Here is a 16463-nt window from a genome sequence, read left to right as displayed (position 1 = left end):
CTTGTAAAGTCACAATCAGAATCATTATTCATTTGAAGCTTTACTACAGCAATTAACATTAAAGACACTAATTAAATCATCAGTAGTCATTATCTTCTTTCCTGATGGAGCACTGAATAGAAATGAAGAGTGCGAGGAGGAGCTGGCAGAGAATTGCTTTTAAAAGCTCCAGATGCTGCCACACTATCTTCACATTATCAGTCTGATAAAAACAAAGCTGATCAAGCACATCCGCATGGGGAACAGAAGTGCTGCACAGAACGTTTACATGCTGGTGGATTTACTAAAGGAAATGTCAGGGGATAGAAATCAGGACCAAACAGACATTTCCCTGAACGTCACATTTCCTGGTACAAAATAAATAACCCTCAGAGGACAGATGAGCATCGCTGCTGATCAACAGGTAACTCGCTGACAACGGGGACAGTGTCGTGTTTGTACATCTTACTTCATGTTTCCATTTCACCTTGAAATTCATTTGTAAGTTATTCCAAAGAGAAGACACAACAGAGGTACAATAGAGAATTATTTATTATAGTGCATTTATCAGCTGATGACAAGATGGAAAAAAAGCATTAAAGGTACTTTAGAGATACATATGCACATATGCTGTCAGTCGTCCAGAAACTTTTGAAAAATTAAAGCTGTTTGAAACACGAGTAGGTGGATGAAGTTAGAGTTAAAAAAAAAAAACAGAATACACATTTGTACTTCTTGCTTTGTACCAGATTATCCAACACACCTACAGATGTTTAGGAAACACCAGAATGTAAAGAGGGGAAAAAAGTCAAAAAGGATTAGTCATCCAGTTACACAAACCTTCCAAGAAAACCTCCAGATATAGAAAAACTAAAACTGGAAAATGAATTTCCCTTGAGAGGTCAGTGTGATTATATGACAGTATCGTCATCTTCACTCTGTTATGGGTGTGCATGGTTGATTTCTTAATAAACTGCAGGAACATTTGGGATCAATGTGAAGGAAACTGTTTCATGGCTGGTTGAACCGTTGTAACATTCTCACTGGTACATTTTAACTGTCTGCTGGTGATAAGTAATGGGGATGGTTATTACCTCCTAGCGCTGGGCGATAAATCAATATAAATAATAATAATTACAATATTATTTTAAATAGCAATATAACAACATTCCAATCTAATACACTGTGTAAGCACAGTGAGGTGGTATAACACATAATTGCTCTACCTCAGATTCCTCAAGTGTTTGTCATTCTATGCTCATAAAGAAAAGTTTAAAACCACAACCTTCACTCAAGAGCAAAAATCTGTCGTTCATCTTGATAATTACTGATATGAATTTTTTTATCTTGACATGATTTTCAGCCATATCGCCCAGCACTATAAACCTCTACTAAGGAGAGGAGGAGATTGTAAGAAGCATTACTCAAAAACTACTGAAACCATTTGCATTATTCTTAGTGTTCCTTCTTTAATATGACAAGACATGGTGTTACCTCTGTTTAACAAACGCTGATGAATATTCTGCGGTCTTCACACAGCCCTGTGTTGTGCAAGCCGATGAGGTTGTGCAAAGGGCATCAGAGGGTCATAATTTAAATAACAACATGGGGAAGCGCCCTGGGTACATGCAGGGACTATATTGCCTGAAGCATTGAAGAGGCATTTACAGTGCTGATTTATAAAGCGGGTCGGACTAGATGCTTCCCATTCAACTGTAATGTCTTATCACGGAGCTGACGATTTGGGTAAGAGTGTGCGCCTGCCCTCTGGGAAACAATCGAGGAGGAGACTTTACGCTCTGGAGGCCAATCCCAACACCGAAAAACAATGAGCTAATCCTGAATCCAACCAATTGGTCCCGAGAACATTTTATTCAAAAAAGACGGCACACCTGGCACGTCAGCTCATGCTTAGGTAAACCAGGTCATGCTTAACACCAACATAAAAAAAACAATAAAATAGAATAGAAAACAACCCCTAACCAAAAGAACTAGATACAAGAGAATATAAGACCACCAGTAAATAATAAACCAGAGTGGGAGCAACTCTAAAAAAGGCCTCGTTGTTCCAATGGCGTGAATGTAGCTGAAACTTACACGGGAAACACAAATCCACCAATGATGCCTTAACTACACTCAATACACACAATCAAAACATTTATTGTCTTTTGTGGGCACAGCCAGGATGCATCCTTTTAAACCTGTGTGTAAGGCCTGAGATGAAATATCAGGGTCAGGGAGGTGGAACTGAACTGGATTTAAAATGGTTCAACAAATGTGAAAACATCTGGAACAGTTGCTGAATAGCACAACATCCTGACTATTATTGTGACCTACGGGATATGGACTTAACAATTCAGACAGAAACTCTAAAGATCTTAATTATAGGAGAGAATCAACAAGCATCCAGTGTTTGCTGCCACAGTTAAACTGGAAACATGCAAAAAACAGATCTTGGATGTCAACTACATATTTTAATAAACCCATACTACTACACTGTAGTATGCTGTGTCTTGGAAGGGTGAATAAACAGTAATTACGTTTAAGTGGCGCTGTGGCCGGGCTGTGGAGCTGTTTATGTTTATTAATCGCAATATTAGACGTTATCGCATGTTTTCCTAATAATGTGCAGCCCTATATTATGGTCTTAATGCCACAAGCGCATGTTTTTTTTAAACAAACATTCTTGACAGATCCCTTCGTCCTTAAAAACCAGTACCTTTGGATGTGCTGACCCTGAAGGGAGGAGGTGTCGGCGTTAACTCTGTTCAAGGCACCGCAGGGCTGCTCCCACTCTGCTCACGCATACAAACACACATTCTTTCATTCATCCAAACACACCACTACAGTACACATACAGTATGCATGGGAGCACTGGCCCAAGGTCGGACTCTTCAGGGGAACAGAGGCGAAAAGAGGGGTGAGACAGACCAAGACCAGTGTAGTCTCCCATTACACTGCAGACAGAGGTGACAGACAGGACGGGGAGGAGTGATGGATCATTTCATTGTCTTTAGCTGGTTTGAAAGCCAGTCCAGACCCTCGTAGAGACCATCTCCAGTCGTGGCGCATGTGGCCTGGATATACCAGTTCCGCCGGCTCAGGTTGTGCAGGCACAGCTTGTCTGTGATCTCAGCTGCATTCAAGGCATTGGGCAGGTCCTGAAAACAGAAAACACAACCGTCAATAAACAAGAAGAGAAAAAGCAGCTAAACCATCATTTTGAACAGATTGGTTAACAATTATAAGGTGATTCAATATACTGGATTGGTATCTGTGTTCTTAATCAGTGCATTCAAATTGTAACACTGACACTTGAAGTTGTTTCTTACATTAATATAAAGTTAATTTTCATGATAGATTACTGAAAAAAGGGTTCTAGCTTCTCAAATGTGAAGTTTTGGCAGTTTTTTCGACTAGAAGAATCAATACGTTTTGGGCCTAGTTCCAGACAAATGTGTGTTGCACAGAGAAACCTGTCGAGATCACAGTGAGGAAAGAGCAGAGGTATAGGTAAATTACTAAGTAATGGCCGATTATAATCTAGTTTAGGTACCTGAAACATGAAGGTAAACCTGTCAGTGCATTCCTACCGATGGGATTTTTTTCTACCTTTATTGGTTCAGTCGAAAGCTGATCACACCCTCACCTGGGCCCTATTCCTCAAATGTAGCTCACGTAACCCAGGCTAACAGGTCACGTCAGGCTAAGATGTTCCTGTTGGTTTTCACTCTTCTACACTTTTTTAACAACTAGTTATTATGAGTAAATGCAATTAGACTGCAGGTGATGTTGTAAGCACTCATTGGCAAATTTAATAAAAAATACAAACTGTGCTTATGATGGAAGTTTTATTGATACATTTAACAAACAATCAAAAAATAGTTATGGGATTGGGAAATTATGTGTCTATCAAAATTAAATTGCAATAACTCAGCCAATAGATCTTAATATGCTCTCAATATTCAACATGATCTCACCTACAATTCATTATTCAAGTAATTTGTCTTTACAACTGGTTTCCTAGATGAGGTTTTATGAGTGGGCCAAGCCCCTGTTAAATAACTAAGATCAGTTGATAGCTGCCAAGTTCTACAATTCAAAATGTTTTTAGAGGAACACTGACACAAACTCACCTGTTTGTTGGCAAAGACAAGCAGCAGTGCATCTCTCAGCTCGTCTTCGGCCAGCATTCGCATCAGCTCCTCCTTCGCCTCACCGATTCGCTCCCTGTCATTAGTGTCCACAACGAAGATAAGGCCTAGCAATGGAAAAGAGGCACGGTTTGCATGGAGGAAGTCTTTGTGTGGAGGATTGAACCACCAATGGGCTAACGCTTGTTCAACAAACTTGGAGCGATGGGGAAATATTACCTTGTGTGTTTTGAAAGTAATGCCTCCAGAGTGGCCTGATCTTGTCCTGACCACCGACGTCCCACACTGTAAAACTGATGTTCTTGTACTCTACTGTCTCAACATTAAAACCTGCGGATGAGAGAGAAAACCAAATAGACAAAATTAAGTTTTAAATGTCTACATTTTCATATTGCAAGGTCTAAGTCCCACCACCATTGAGGCAGTCAGCATAAGCATTAAACTACTGAAGATGCAGGAGAGGCCTCACCGATGGTGGGAATTGTGGTAACAATTTCTCCCAGTTTGAGTTTGTACAGGATGGTGGTCTTTCCAGCAGCATCCAGCCCCACCATCAGGATCCTCATCTCTTTCTTGCCCATTAACCCTTTAAAGAGGCTTAAGAAACCCCCCATCTTGGCTCACCTGCAAAAGGACAAAGGATATCCAGCGGTCAGACAAAAAATGTGTTATCACAGAATCAGTATCAGGGAAGGGGAAAATGGTATCGGAGCATCTGACTGAAGTAACAAACTAATGATGGCATACACACATGTAATACATGTATTTATGAATTAATGACCTAAAGTAGTTTAAATGTCAATTCAGTTTTTACTTTATTGTGAACTGAACTCCTTCAGATCAATCACAGCCTTAAGTTTAACTTGGATCATTGTGTCTGTCTGAAAGGCGTTGAACTCAACAGAACTCAAAAGTCTGGTTTAGCTACATAGTTAAAAAAGAAGGGGGAGCCTACACAGTCATTGTCTGCTTCTTGTTCGGTGTGTCTGAATCTATTCATTCAGCCAACAAATTCTAAATCTGGCATCGCTACCCGTCATATATTGTCTTCCACCTGCTCATACTTTTAAGGTTTTCATGGACGGTCTGTTGACAACTAGAGAAAACCTGCCTCCGCTTGTTCTGCTCAGCTGTGTATTACAGGTGGAGAGTGCAGTGGAGATAAGCACCAGTATGTTTTAAAGAAAAAAGAAAAGAGCACATTCTTTGAGCTCATTAACACGAGAGCCAGCAATTATGTTCTCTGGCAGTGTTGGATTCCGGACCACTGCATCTATTGTCATTAAAGAAATGGATATCACTGCTTCTTCTATGACATATTCTGTGTATTTCATGTTCCAATTCTAAGGGACTGGCACCAAGTCGTCTTAATAAGTGTTAAAAACATGCAAGAAAATCAATGTTACAATTTTCCAAAACTCTAATTCATTGTTCAATGATTAGTCTAAAAACACGACAATATTGTTAAATCTTCAGGGACAAAACTGGAAAAGTGGCTTTACACTTGCTATCCAGCAGCTCATGTGAACACTGAAACGAGTGTGAACTCCATTAGGCAGTATTACAAAATACTGAGGCCGATCATGTCAGGCACGCTGCAAAGTCAGGGAACACAAATCCGCTTTTGACAAAAAGACACATTTCAAATCAACCAACTAACTGGGTTTCGGTTTGCATCCTGCTACTGGAAGTCATTTTAGGTCGAGTCTCCTTAAACAGGAATGACTGGTTTCTCTCAGCAGGACACAAGCACTGTTTGAATAGTGTTAAAGAAAGTCTGAGGTTTTGTTCTAGACTGAAAAATTACACCTGTCGTCAGTTTTGAGTGTGTGCGTGCGCGTGCGCGTGAATTACAACAAGGCTTCAGTGTTTGACTTGATATTGACAGGTAATCTTCTGTTAGCATGTAGCTGGGAAGCTAGCAGAGCGTCGTTTTAGGTCTCATTAAAAAATTAAAGCATAGAAATGCCCGCTTATGTAAACACACTACGGTTGCTGACACATCTCCTAGTTGTCGTTCCACACTTAACACTCAAATGTTTTAAACTTCTCAAAGGCGAGCTAGTTTCAATGCTAAGGAAATAGCGTACGAACTTCAAGCTTTGACTCCGTACGGCCATCTGGCTGTAACCGTGGAAACGTTGACAGGCTCGCGGTCTCTACCTATGTTTAAATTTGAGTTATACATCCGCCACGAGGACGTGAAATGTTTTAAAAAAGAGAATTTTACCTTTTCTTGTGCGTTGCGGTGCTTTGCGGTGCTTTTCACTGCTGCTCTGCTCAAACAACAAAATGGCGTTAGCTGACGTATCGTGTTCTTCGTCATCATCCGCCTCCTCGTCTTTTTCGCTGTGTTTTTTAAGGTGGTTACAAACCGCGAAAAGGCTCATTACCGCCATCTAAAGATGTGGAGGACTGATCTGAATTATAAAACTGTGATGGTGTAGAAAGGACATAAAGGCCTAGTAGTGCACAGGCTGGTGATATTTGTATATACATTTATTCCTGTCAAAAACTAAAGAAAACATTAAAAACTACAATAATTATACTGTCTGTAATGTCCCAGTTTACTCTGTCCAATAGGCCGTCATGGTCCTAAGACATATTAATAATCAGTGATTAGCTTGATCGCAGTGGGTGACAAGTTCCTCAAATTAACGTAAACATGGCTAGAGTAGTTTATTCTAAATCTTTGTACACACATGAATACATACATATGGATAGATAGATAGATAGATAGATAGATAGATAGATAGATAGATAGATAGATAGATAGATAGATGGATGGATGGATATATACAGTGGACCCTATACTGTTTAAGAATAGTGTGGCAGGCTATTCCTCCACTGACCACTTGTGAGCAGATCACTCAGGACCGATAATACCAGGTCTGAATGCAGTCATAGACTAATGGCCCTTTCAGAAACCTGTAATTATTCCTAATACATGTGGGTGAAGTGTAATCTTAAGCGTGTTTCCTCATCAAACTTTGTTTTTGGGTGACAAAATCAGTTTTTGACGCCCATATCAGTGAAAGTTACACTCTTGAATGTGGTGGAGCCCATGTGTCTCCAATTCCCTACTTGCAGATCTGATATGAGTTAATGTAGACCTGGAGGTGTTCCACTAGATGCCAATATAACCAGTGGGACTAGTTACTTTCTGTACTACTGCATTCTGTCATTAAAGCATGAGGCCAGTGAAGCAACCAAACGTTCTGAGTGACTGACAGTAAATATTACTTTTTAACTTGTTTATCTTTTGTTCAACCTCAACTGTCTCCTAATGTGACAACATGAAGCAGGAAATTGGGGCTTTTTTCAATTTATAGAAACAGCTAAAGCTGCAAGGATCAATTAATTGATCAATTAATCAGGAAATACTCAGATTATTTTATTTACAATGTTTACCTAATCACTGTAAAGCACTTTGACATCTTAGGGCCCTGGCAACCTACTAAGACAATGAAATGTACCAATTATGAAAACAATCCTTTTGTTTCAGCCCTTGTTTGGTTTATTTGCTCTATTCATTTTAACTACAGCATAAAATTTGTTCATAGGTTGAACATCTGTCTTAAATCCACTAGATGGGGCTCCATCTTTGCTTGCCTGTGTTTTTTCCTTGCAGGACCAAAACATTCAGGGAGAACACAGAGTGTCGTTTGATTGGAAGAACAGACTATACAACCTTTAATAACATAGTACGTTTGCTTCCTTTAATTTCAGCCCACATGGATCATTTACTTCTTATACATAGGGTTAAACGCTGACTGCTGTGCTTTGCTGTGCTTGGTTGATTTATGCTGCCTAATGGTAATGATTATAATGTAATAACTTGAGGGACAAAAATAGGGATATTGCTTTTTTACTTTCTCTTCTCTATGTTATGGGATTCAGCTTGTTGCTCAAGGACACTTCAGAGTGAATGTTTGCTGTCTTTAGTCCTTGAACCTGAGTTTCAGACTTTAAACATGAAACCACCACGCTGCTTTTCATTTTTTTTAGATTACTGATCAACCAAATATAAATGTATTCAAAAATGAAATCTGAAGGGCAGGTTTTAACGGATAGTCTGAGAGTTTGGAGTTGAGAGACCGTGACCACAAATGAACTCTTTGACATCAAAGAGATGTTTAAAAACCATATTCTATTTTGATATTTCTGCCTAACCAGAATGGCTGAAGACCCAAACATCCTAATGATGAGTATCCAGGTGGCTATTGGAGATTTCCATTTCACACCATGTAAACTCAGTCATTCTGCAGCTTCATCCACCTGGGTGTTACAGTCCCAGCAAACAATGGTCCCAAGGTTACATTGTGTTTCCAGCATAGACAACATGACTGTTTCCCAAAAGTGAAGCCAAAGAATCTTGATTGCCACCTGGTGGCTGGCTCGAGTATAGGTCATACATCCAACCTATAAAGTCAAAGTATAATGCAAATAAACTTTTCTTAAAGTTGGTTTCTATCTTTTACGGTAGTTCTTATCACACTGATGTATGTCCAAGTGTTGTACTGAAAGTTTAATTTTAATTAGTTATTTGATGCTATAAAAACAAGTCATGATTGACAGCGTAGACTGACTTGTGATTGGGCAAGAGTGTGTATCGACCTTGTTACTGCAGCTCCATCCCTTGAGTTTCATGGTGTAACCTTTCTACCATTTAACTTGAATTTTAAATTTGCTTGCATTAGCTTGCCGGCTAACCCTCCATTAGAGGGACTGTTTAATTAACATACAGTCTAGACCTTAACATGTAAATTGCCTTGAGAAAATGTATGTTATCATTTGGCTTTATACAAATAAAATTTACCATCATTGTTTTTCAAAATGAACACTATACTTGAGCTAACTAGCCAAACGTTTGGCTAACATTAGTTGTTCTGCTGGTTGTCATTTCAACATATCACCTATAATTTATACTTAAACCTCATTGGAAGCAGTATTTCAACTTTATATCCAGCAGAGTGTTTGCTTGATGTGTTGCTTGTTAGGACGAGCAGGTGCCTTTTATTTCCCAGAGTAGTATTAAGGATTTCCTTCAAGGTAAAAACGAAAGGCTGGGTGATGGGGAAATATGCATTCTATATGCATTGATGTGAACATTTTAAATGAGAGAATTTATCAGACAGAAAACAAATAAAATGATACACATGTTTGCAGATGATATTCAATCCACACGTGTAAATAAACAGGGTTTTGTTGTTGCTGTAGTTGCTGTGAACTAACGTTTATTTTTTTCTTCAATCAGATGATGTGAGGATGAGCAAAGAGTGATACTGCCATAGGGGAAAGGGCTCCATTACAAAAAAAAACAACATTTTGTTAGTGTTTTTATTTGTCTTTAGAATAAAATGTATTGTCTTGAGTCATGTTTTTTTGTTTCTCCTTGAAATATGATTCAGATGATAAATTGTTAAGATGTGATATAGATTTTTATTCTGGCACTAATTAGTTCAAAGGAAGGACGTCCAGCCACAGCCACACATGCAGGTAACCTGGATTTCTGCACAACCTTTGACAAATATTTTGTCGACGTTTTGATAGGACGTTCCAACAACTCTCCTGCACCTTCGATGCGTTTTGCTGGGGTAAACATAATATTGAGAGTCCAATGAGGGTGCGGTAATTGTGAGACAGTCCAATGAGGGTGCGGTAACATGATGTGCCTCCTCCCAGCTGCGGACCACTGCGGGCCAGGCGCACCGGGTTGAAAGTTTGCGTGCGTGTGAGTGGGGCCCCTCACAGAGTTGCGCCGAGCAGACGGCACAGACTTTCTCCGAAGAAGAGTCAGCGAGATGAAGAGCAGCGCCAGCCCGGCACCATGCGCTCCAGGCTCCCACGGACCGCCTGTCTACTGCGACTCACCGCGCTCTGCATCCTCCTCTCGCACACCGCAGCTTATTTTGGGTCAGATCACGTTTGTGTTTGCAACTTCTGCTCATCGCATGTGGTTATTGTTTAGCTTTGTTGCTTTAATCCTCAGAGAACATGATAACAACATCTTTGACCAAATTACGCGCCGCTATTACGCACGAACTAACCATAAATTGTATATATTGTTATGCGAATTAGCTGCACTAAACTATAATTATTACCAACCAAATTAAGATGACTTATTTGGCTCTTAATGTGATCGTCATATATATATATATATATTTTTTTATTGTTTTTGTTTATCATTAATGGTTGATAAACAGCAGAAAGATTAAAGTATGGGCTGCCAATTTTGTCATCTAATTATCAATGGAATTTATATTTTGAGGAACCAAGGCACAAATTCGTCACAGTCACACATTTCCATCAGGAAAGAATTTCCCTCCAGAGGGTATTTCAGTATTTGTAAGGAATATTTGTACGTTTTATCCAAGTCCTACTTTGTTTCTTTCTTATTTCCTCTCCCAGGCTGACAGGTCGGGAACCCTTGGTGTTTTTACCTGGTCCGTTTTCCAATGAACCTCCGACGGGAAAGGCCCACCTGAAGCAGTGCGAGCAGATGCCTCTGACCAGGCGGCAGAAGAGGCTCTGTCGCCGGGAGCCTGGTTTGGCGGAGACGCTGCGGGAGTCGGTGCGCCTCAGCCTCCTGGAGTGTCGCTACCAGTTCAGGAGTGAGCGCTGGAACTGCAGCCTGGAAGGACGAGCGAGTCTTCTGAAGAGAGGTGAGCCTTTTTATTTACTCTGTTAGATTCTCTTTAATTCCTTTAATCTTTATTTGTCTGTATCTGTTTTTACCTAAACGAGACAGGTGCCTATTCTTTCATAAATCCATCTCTCCCCTATAATAAGACATGCAATGTTTTTCAGAAAAAACATTTGTCTCTAGAAGGATGACAAAATAAAGGGTTATCACAAGTGAAAAGTTGTATCAAAGTCTTGAAAATAAAACAGAAAAGTAAAAAACAAAATTAAAAAAGAGGTTTTAAAATTATTAACCTTTTTAGTGTTTTTTTCTAGTCCTGTGATCGCAAACTTTAAAGCAAGATCCAATACTACCGACAGTTTTCCTTAATGCGTCACTGATTTTACAATGTAGACATTTGCTTCAACTGCTCAGGTCAAAGAAAACTGTCTCAAGAGTTGTGACAACACTCTTGTGCATCTCATTTAAACACAGTCATTCCTTCCTACGTCTTACTAATGCAACACCAACGTGTTTGTGACATGACACCAGCCCTCACTTCTAGGATTCCACTGTATTTTATGTGACTTAAGATTTTGCTGCAAAGTTCCTTGTCCTGACACAACCCATGAAAAAGTTTTCCATTAGTCTCCTTGCATATTTTTTGCATGGTCTGATAACCATTGATTAGAAAATAGACGTGTTCGTACTAAATCACCATATTGCATAGATAGCTCAAATCCACTGCATATCTGCTGTGCGTAGAAAATGCTGTCGTATCCTCCAGGATTTACGCATATGATATCAGCGTGTGGGTGAGCATGAACAGGTCAGCATGGAGCTAATGAGGGAGTAGAAAGCCAAGAAATGTGGTGCGGTGCAGAGCGCTCAAGCCCTGTGGTTATTTTTATCTCGGGAAAGCGCCCATTCCCAGAGGAAAAGGGTGGCGTGATTACCCACTTTCATCTGGGAAAATCCTTCCTAGTCAAAATAATAATTAATTGGATCAAAATATACCCTGGTGACGGCTCTGGGTGAAGCAAATAACAGTGCGAAACCAAAAGGAAAGGTCAGAAGAGGAGTTATGACACAGGGAAACTTGCAGTATAATGCTGATGTTGGTTTAAACCATGACGACGTAGTGAGGACTCTGTAAACATTTTCTCTTAAGGGTTCATTCGCTGGCACAAAAGACAATGTGACAATTGGGAACTATAAATCAATCCCTGAGGATTTACACAATGTACACACATTTTTGATGCTCAGGACGGTTCTTGCGTTTAAATCCCAGTGTGTCCAGACGAAACTGATGTGATGCACTTTCAACATTGTTTTTACATTTATCACAGCGTTCAAGGAGACCGCCTTCCTCCTGGCAGTGTCCTCCGCAGCACTGACCCATGCACTCGCCAAAGCATGCAGCTCAGGCCGAATGGAGAGGTGCACGTGCGACGACTCCCCCGGCATCCAGCATCGGGAAGCCTGGCAGTGGGGGGTCTGCGGGGACAACCTGAAATACAGCACCAAGTTTCTGAAGAAGTTCCTCGGCCAGAAGATGGTCAGCAGGGACATGAGGGCTCAGGTGGACGCCCACAACATCAACGTTGGCGTTCGGGTGAGTGTGAACAAATGAACCTTAAAAAAGTTGAGTAGGAATATTACAGCAAAAACACCCCCTCTCTCTTTTTATGATGAGGTTGCCACCCAAGACATGCTGAAAACATCACCTCTACCTGAGCCACACTTTGCTCAATTAGCTGGCCTGCAATTTTACACGACAATTATACATCTGGCACACTCCTGCACCATCACAGGATGGAGAATTACAATCCTCACCTACATAATTTCTCAGTGCCAGCCAGACAACCCCCTTATTTGCTGCCGTCGTTGGCCTTGGTTGGCTAATGCCGGGGCAGAGGCGGCGTAGCAGCGAGACAAGACGGCTGTGGGATCGCTGGAGCCAGGTGTTCTCAGGCATGATAAAGCTTGCTACGCAGGCCCACAGAAAATTAAAGGTCTCATGTCGGAGAGAACGATTATAACCGAGGCCTCTTTTTAATATACGAGCAAGCATTTTTTTCCTCTTACTGGATCACCGTGCTCTTCATAAATCCACCTAATGTTCATAACCACCAGTGTGGCGCTCTGAGATAGCAGGCCCCAGGGTCCTGCTCCTGCAGCTCACACCTACGTGAGAGCTGCTGGAGACGGAAAAAGGAAAAACAGGACAGGAAGAACTGAGGGCCATTTATCTTATCTCATCTTTACTGAGTTAAATGTTTTCCTCACTTTTCGCTAATGTGGCTTAGAGGAGCCGTGTTAACAAAAACATGAAGTGGCAGCCCCCCCCCCACACACCCACACCATCTCCCAGTAATGGTGCCCTGAAGCCCCCCGAGGCTTTCATACCTGCAAAGGGAGGAACTGAGCAGAACTTTTCGACCCCAGAAGTACCCTCTGGCTCTCTGTGCGTGACCTGTCTCTGGCCCCCGCCAAGACAGCAGCCTGAGTGATCGCGCTCCCATCACTGACCATCAAGCTCAGTGAACTATTAACCTATATCAGGGGGCAGCATCACAGAACCTGCTGCTACTTTTTTTTTGGCACTTCTCGCACAGAAATTCTTATCAGTGTTTTCCATGAGCAGACATGTACTAAGAACAGGGTGGAGAGATTCCACTGTCTGCGCTGTTTGTCACCTCTGCCTCGGGCTCCAGGGAGGAGAGACAGGAGAGGAGCAGACAGAGCTAGTTTCAACACATTGGGGAGAAAAAAATATATATAATTGCAAGAGCTGTCCAAGTGAGAAATGTGCGGTAAATGAAATACAGCATCCTGAACCGTCCCCCTCAATCCATTATGTCAAAACTTTTGACTGAGGTGAGTTAAAGGCTCGTTGGTTTGCAGACCACCACCCCTAACCCTCCACCCACCCTGCAGGAAACTGTCTCACTCTGTCCAGATAGACCTCCCAGATAAGAGGGCAGGTAATGAATCAAGTGGAAGGAACTGACATCTTTCTCCTTTTTCCCCTCCCATGCCTCTTTCCTCCACATCTCAGGCGGTGAGGAGCGGCCTGAAAACAACCTGCAAGTGCCATGGCGTCTCCGGCTCGTGTGCCCTACGGACTTGTTGGAAGCAGCTGTCGCCTTTCCACGACACTGGGCGGCTGCTGAAGTATCGATATGACACGGCAGTGCGGGTGCTGAGCGTCACCAACGTGGCCACGGGGGAGACGGAGCTCACTGGGCCCCGTCGTCACGGCCAGAGCCTGCGCACTACTGACCTGGTCTACCTGGAAGAGTCCCCCAGCTTCTGCAAGCCTTCACGCTACTCTCCGGGCACGGGGGGCCGGTCGTGCGCCAAAGACACCAGCTGTCAGAGCCTGTGCTGTGGACGGGGTTACAACACCGCCATGCATCTCACCAGCCTGTCCTGCCACTGCCAGGTGCGCTGGTGCTGCCACGTGGAGTGCCAGACGTGTGTGAGAGAGGAGGAGGTGTACACCTGCAAAACTGCATAGAAGTATAGGGAGTCTGAAGACATACAGGGGAGCCAGTGAGAGACACAGAGTTCATCATCGCTCTGACATAGCAACACTGACTGAAGTGTGATCTCCTGTACACAATAAACTGCTCTGATCACACATCAGAGCGGTGTCTTTGCTGAGCTCCGCTTTTGAGGTTTCTTTGTTTGGGGGAAGGAATGTAAAACGCTTCTAACATTATAAAATGTATTTGCTAATCATCATCGATCTGATATGCACCCGCTCACAGTAGTTGAGGATGTTTTCAAACGACTCTGCTCTCCTCTCAATGGATGCACTGATAACGCCCGCTCTCCTGGGACAGAGGGAAACAAGCTCTTAGAAACAGGTACTGGCCTGGACTGGACGCCGCCAGCAGTACGACGTCGAGCTCTGACACTTTGACCTTGTTGTATTGTATTTTTGTAATTACCCACTTTCTGTTGACTATTTATTGTATCAGTTGTACTGCTGCTTTATACTTTAACCTTGTTTTTATTTTGTATAACCCAGAGTTGCCACTAAGGCTAGCACGGCCTGAAAAGGAATCTACCTGTCTGTCTCTCTGTCTGCTGTGTTCTAGTGGAGAACGTTTTCGGGTTCTTTTCTGAGTAAAAAAAGCACTTAAGTTGCTCTTTCTAGGTTTGATTCAAAGTGTAAAGTCGATCGAAGAAGTTAAAGAAAAAATGTTTAGGTCTAAATATATGTATAAATACAACCACTGGAAGTTTTAAAGGGTGGTTAAAGCCACTGATATGCATTGTAACTACATGTTATTGTGTTAAGAAACAAGCTGGGTTTCAGTTGCTCTTATGGAAATGTCTATGGAAATCTCTTCATGTGGCCTAATGTGTGCTCAGCAGAACAAAGGGAAAATACCCGGCGTAGTAATGAGAGAAACACCAAACACAAAACTGCTGCAAACAAGAATGAAACACTTAGTTTGTGAACAGACAAGCTCTCCTCTGCTCCCCTTCTATTTATAGAGTCAAACGCTCTGCAATACTTTCATGTTTAAAATGGCCTGATTGAACCATTTTGGTGTTTAGAGTCTAATTTGGCCACATCTTTGTTCTCGGCGCCTTTTGAACTGGCCTCAATCATTTGTCCTCTTTTTCTCAAAGAGCTAATCAAAGAAAATCACCCAGTTATATCCACAAACCAATGTGTTCATGTGTGTGGGGTCAAACGTGCCCCTTAGACCCACAACGTTTAATCTTTATTGGCCAGTTTATGTTTAGCTTGAACGATTCTGAACTGTATATATGATATGAATATAAGTCATGTCAGGGCTTTAGGCGTAAGACAATGTGGAATCGTAATTTTCTACCTCACTTCATCTTTTGGCAAATATCTGTAAGATTTATGAGCTATGCAGAGTTTTTCTCTCTGTAGATACATGTTCTTTCCTTTGCATTTGTTTTAAAGATCAGATTTCAGATTTCTGTACAGTTTTGCTTATATATATATATATATATATATATTTGTTCAAAATTTAAAAAGTATATTTCAAAAGTAAAATGTTTTTCTTTAATCCCGTTGCATTCCTTTCTTATTTAAAAACAAATAAGATGAATAAATGGACGTACATTTGTAAGAGCTTTGTGTTTGTTGTGTCTCGTTCAGCTGACGCAGGTGGTCGCCCTCCCGCCGTGCACACACACGCGCACACACACACACACACACACACACACACACACACCTGGGGAATACACCTGCCTGCAACTCGGCACGCTGCATCAATCTATCTAAAACCACGTCCTGCTGATGACGCCCTCCCCTCCTTTTTGTCTGAAAGGCCTGTGGTCTCGCTGCATCGCCCTCAACCGCCCCATAACAGGCGAGGAGGGGGTTGGTGGTGCGTGGAGGACACACTTACAGGTGTTGTGCCTCTGGCCAACACAACAACAAACACGATGACAATCATAATGACGATGATGACTCAGAGGAATGCCGTCTCGCTGAGCGTTTGACCCCTGATTCACCATTAGAAAGTTTCAATCGACCGCCCAAATGTATGACGATGATGAGAGCAGTTTACGTGCTATTATCCCGTGAATCATAACCCTTCCTCTCATTTGCAAGGCATTGGTGAAACTGCAGAACACAGAGGGCTATTGTTTGAGGTATTCTGTTTGGTGTGTGCTCCGGTGCTTTTGATGTTGCTCTCTAATTACTA

The 16463-nt window shown here is 41.8% G+C and overlaps 2 protein-coding genes across 2 annotated transcripts; one reads left to right on the top strand and one right to left on the bottom strand.

The window, feature by feature from the left end:
- Positions 1–513: 513 nt before the first annotated feature.
- On the bottom strand, positions 514–6494 carry arf2a (ADP-ribosylation factor 2a). Its single transcript, XM_035180747.2, has 5 exons — positions 6364–6494; positions 4603–4757; positions 4353–4463; positions 4116–4240; positions 514–3140 (listed from the first exon to the last, which is right to left on the bottom strand). Exons 2-5 carry the CDS (start codon positions 4745–4747, stop codon positions 2979–2981), a joined length of 543 nt encoding a protein of 180 aa, XP_035036638.1. The 5' UTR covers positions 4748–4757; positions 6364–6494; the 3' UTR covers positions 514–2978.
- A 3292-nt stretch (positions 6495–9786) lies between these two features.
- On the top strand, positions 9787–15717 carry wnt9b (wingless-type MMTV integration site family, member 9B). Its single transcript, XM_035179805.1, has 4 exons — positions 9787–10049; positions 10545–10798; positions 12108–12373; positions 13820–15717. The coding sequence occupies exons 1-4, from the start codon at positions 9964–9966 to the stop codon at positions 14279–14281; spliced, it is 1068 nt and encodes a 355-aa protein (XP_035035696.1). The 5' UTR covers positions 9787–9963; the 3' UTR covers positions 14282–15717.
- The last annotated feature ends 746 nt before the right edge of the window (positions 15718–16463 follow it).

This window comes from Hippoglossus stenolepis, chromosome 16 (genome assembly GCF_022539355.2).
Source record: "Hippoglossus stenolepis isolate QCI-W04-F060 chromosome 16, HSTE1.2, whole genome shotgun sequence".
NCBI lineage: Eukaryota > Metazoa > Chordata > Actinopteri > Pleuronectiformes > Pleuronectidae > Hippoglossus > Hippoglossus stenolepis.
The sequence above is the reverse complement of the archived record's forward strand: the minus strand, read 5'-3'. Positions and strand labels throughout refer to the sequence as shown.

Coding starts and splice junctions, on each gene's coding strand:
- arf2a (XM_035180747.2), bottom strand. CDS start 4,747: ATGGGGGGTTTCTTAAGCCTCTTTAAAGGGTTAATGGGCAAGAAAGAG. Junction 4,464..4,602: donor TACCACAATTCCCACCATCG/GTGAGGCCTCTC, acceptor TCTCATCCGCAG/GTTTTAATGTTGAGACAGTA. Junction 3,141..4,115: donor TTGTCTTTGCCAACAAACAG/GTGAGTTTGTGT, acceptor TTCTGTTTTCAG/GACCTGCCCAATGCCTTGAA.
- wnt9b (XM_035179805.1), top strand. CDS start 9,964: ATGCGCTCCAGGCTCCCACGGACCGCCTGTCTACTGCGACTCACCGCG. Junction 10,050..10,544: donor CACACCGCAGCTTATTTTGG/GTCAGATCACGT, acceptor TTCCTCTCCCAG/GCTGACAGGTCGGGAACCCT. Junction 10,799..12,107: donor AGCGAGTCTTCTGAAGAGAG/GTGAGCCTTTTT, acceptor CATTTATCACAG/CGTTCAAGGAGACCGCCTTC.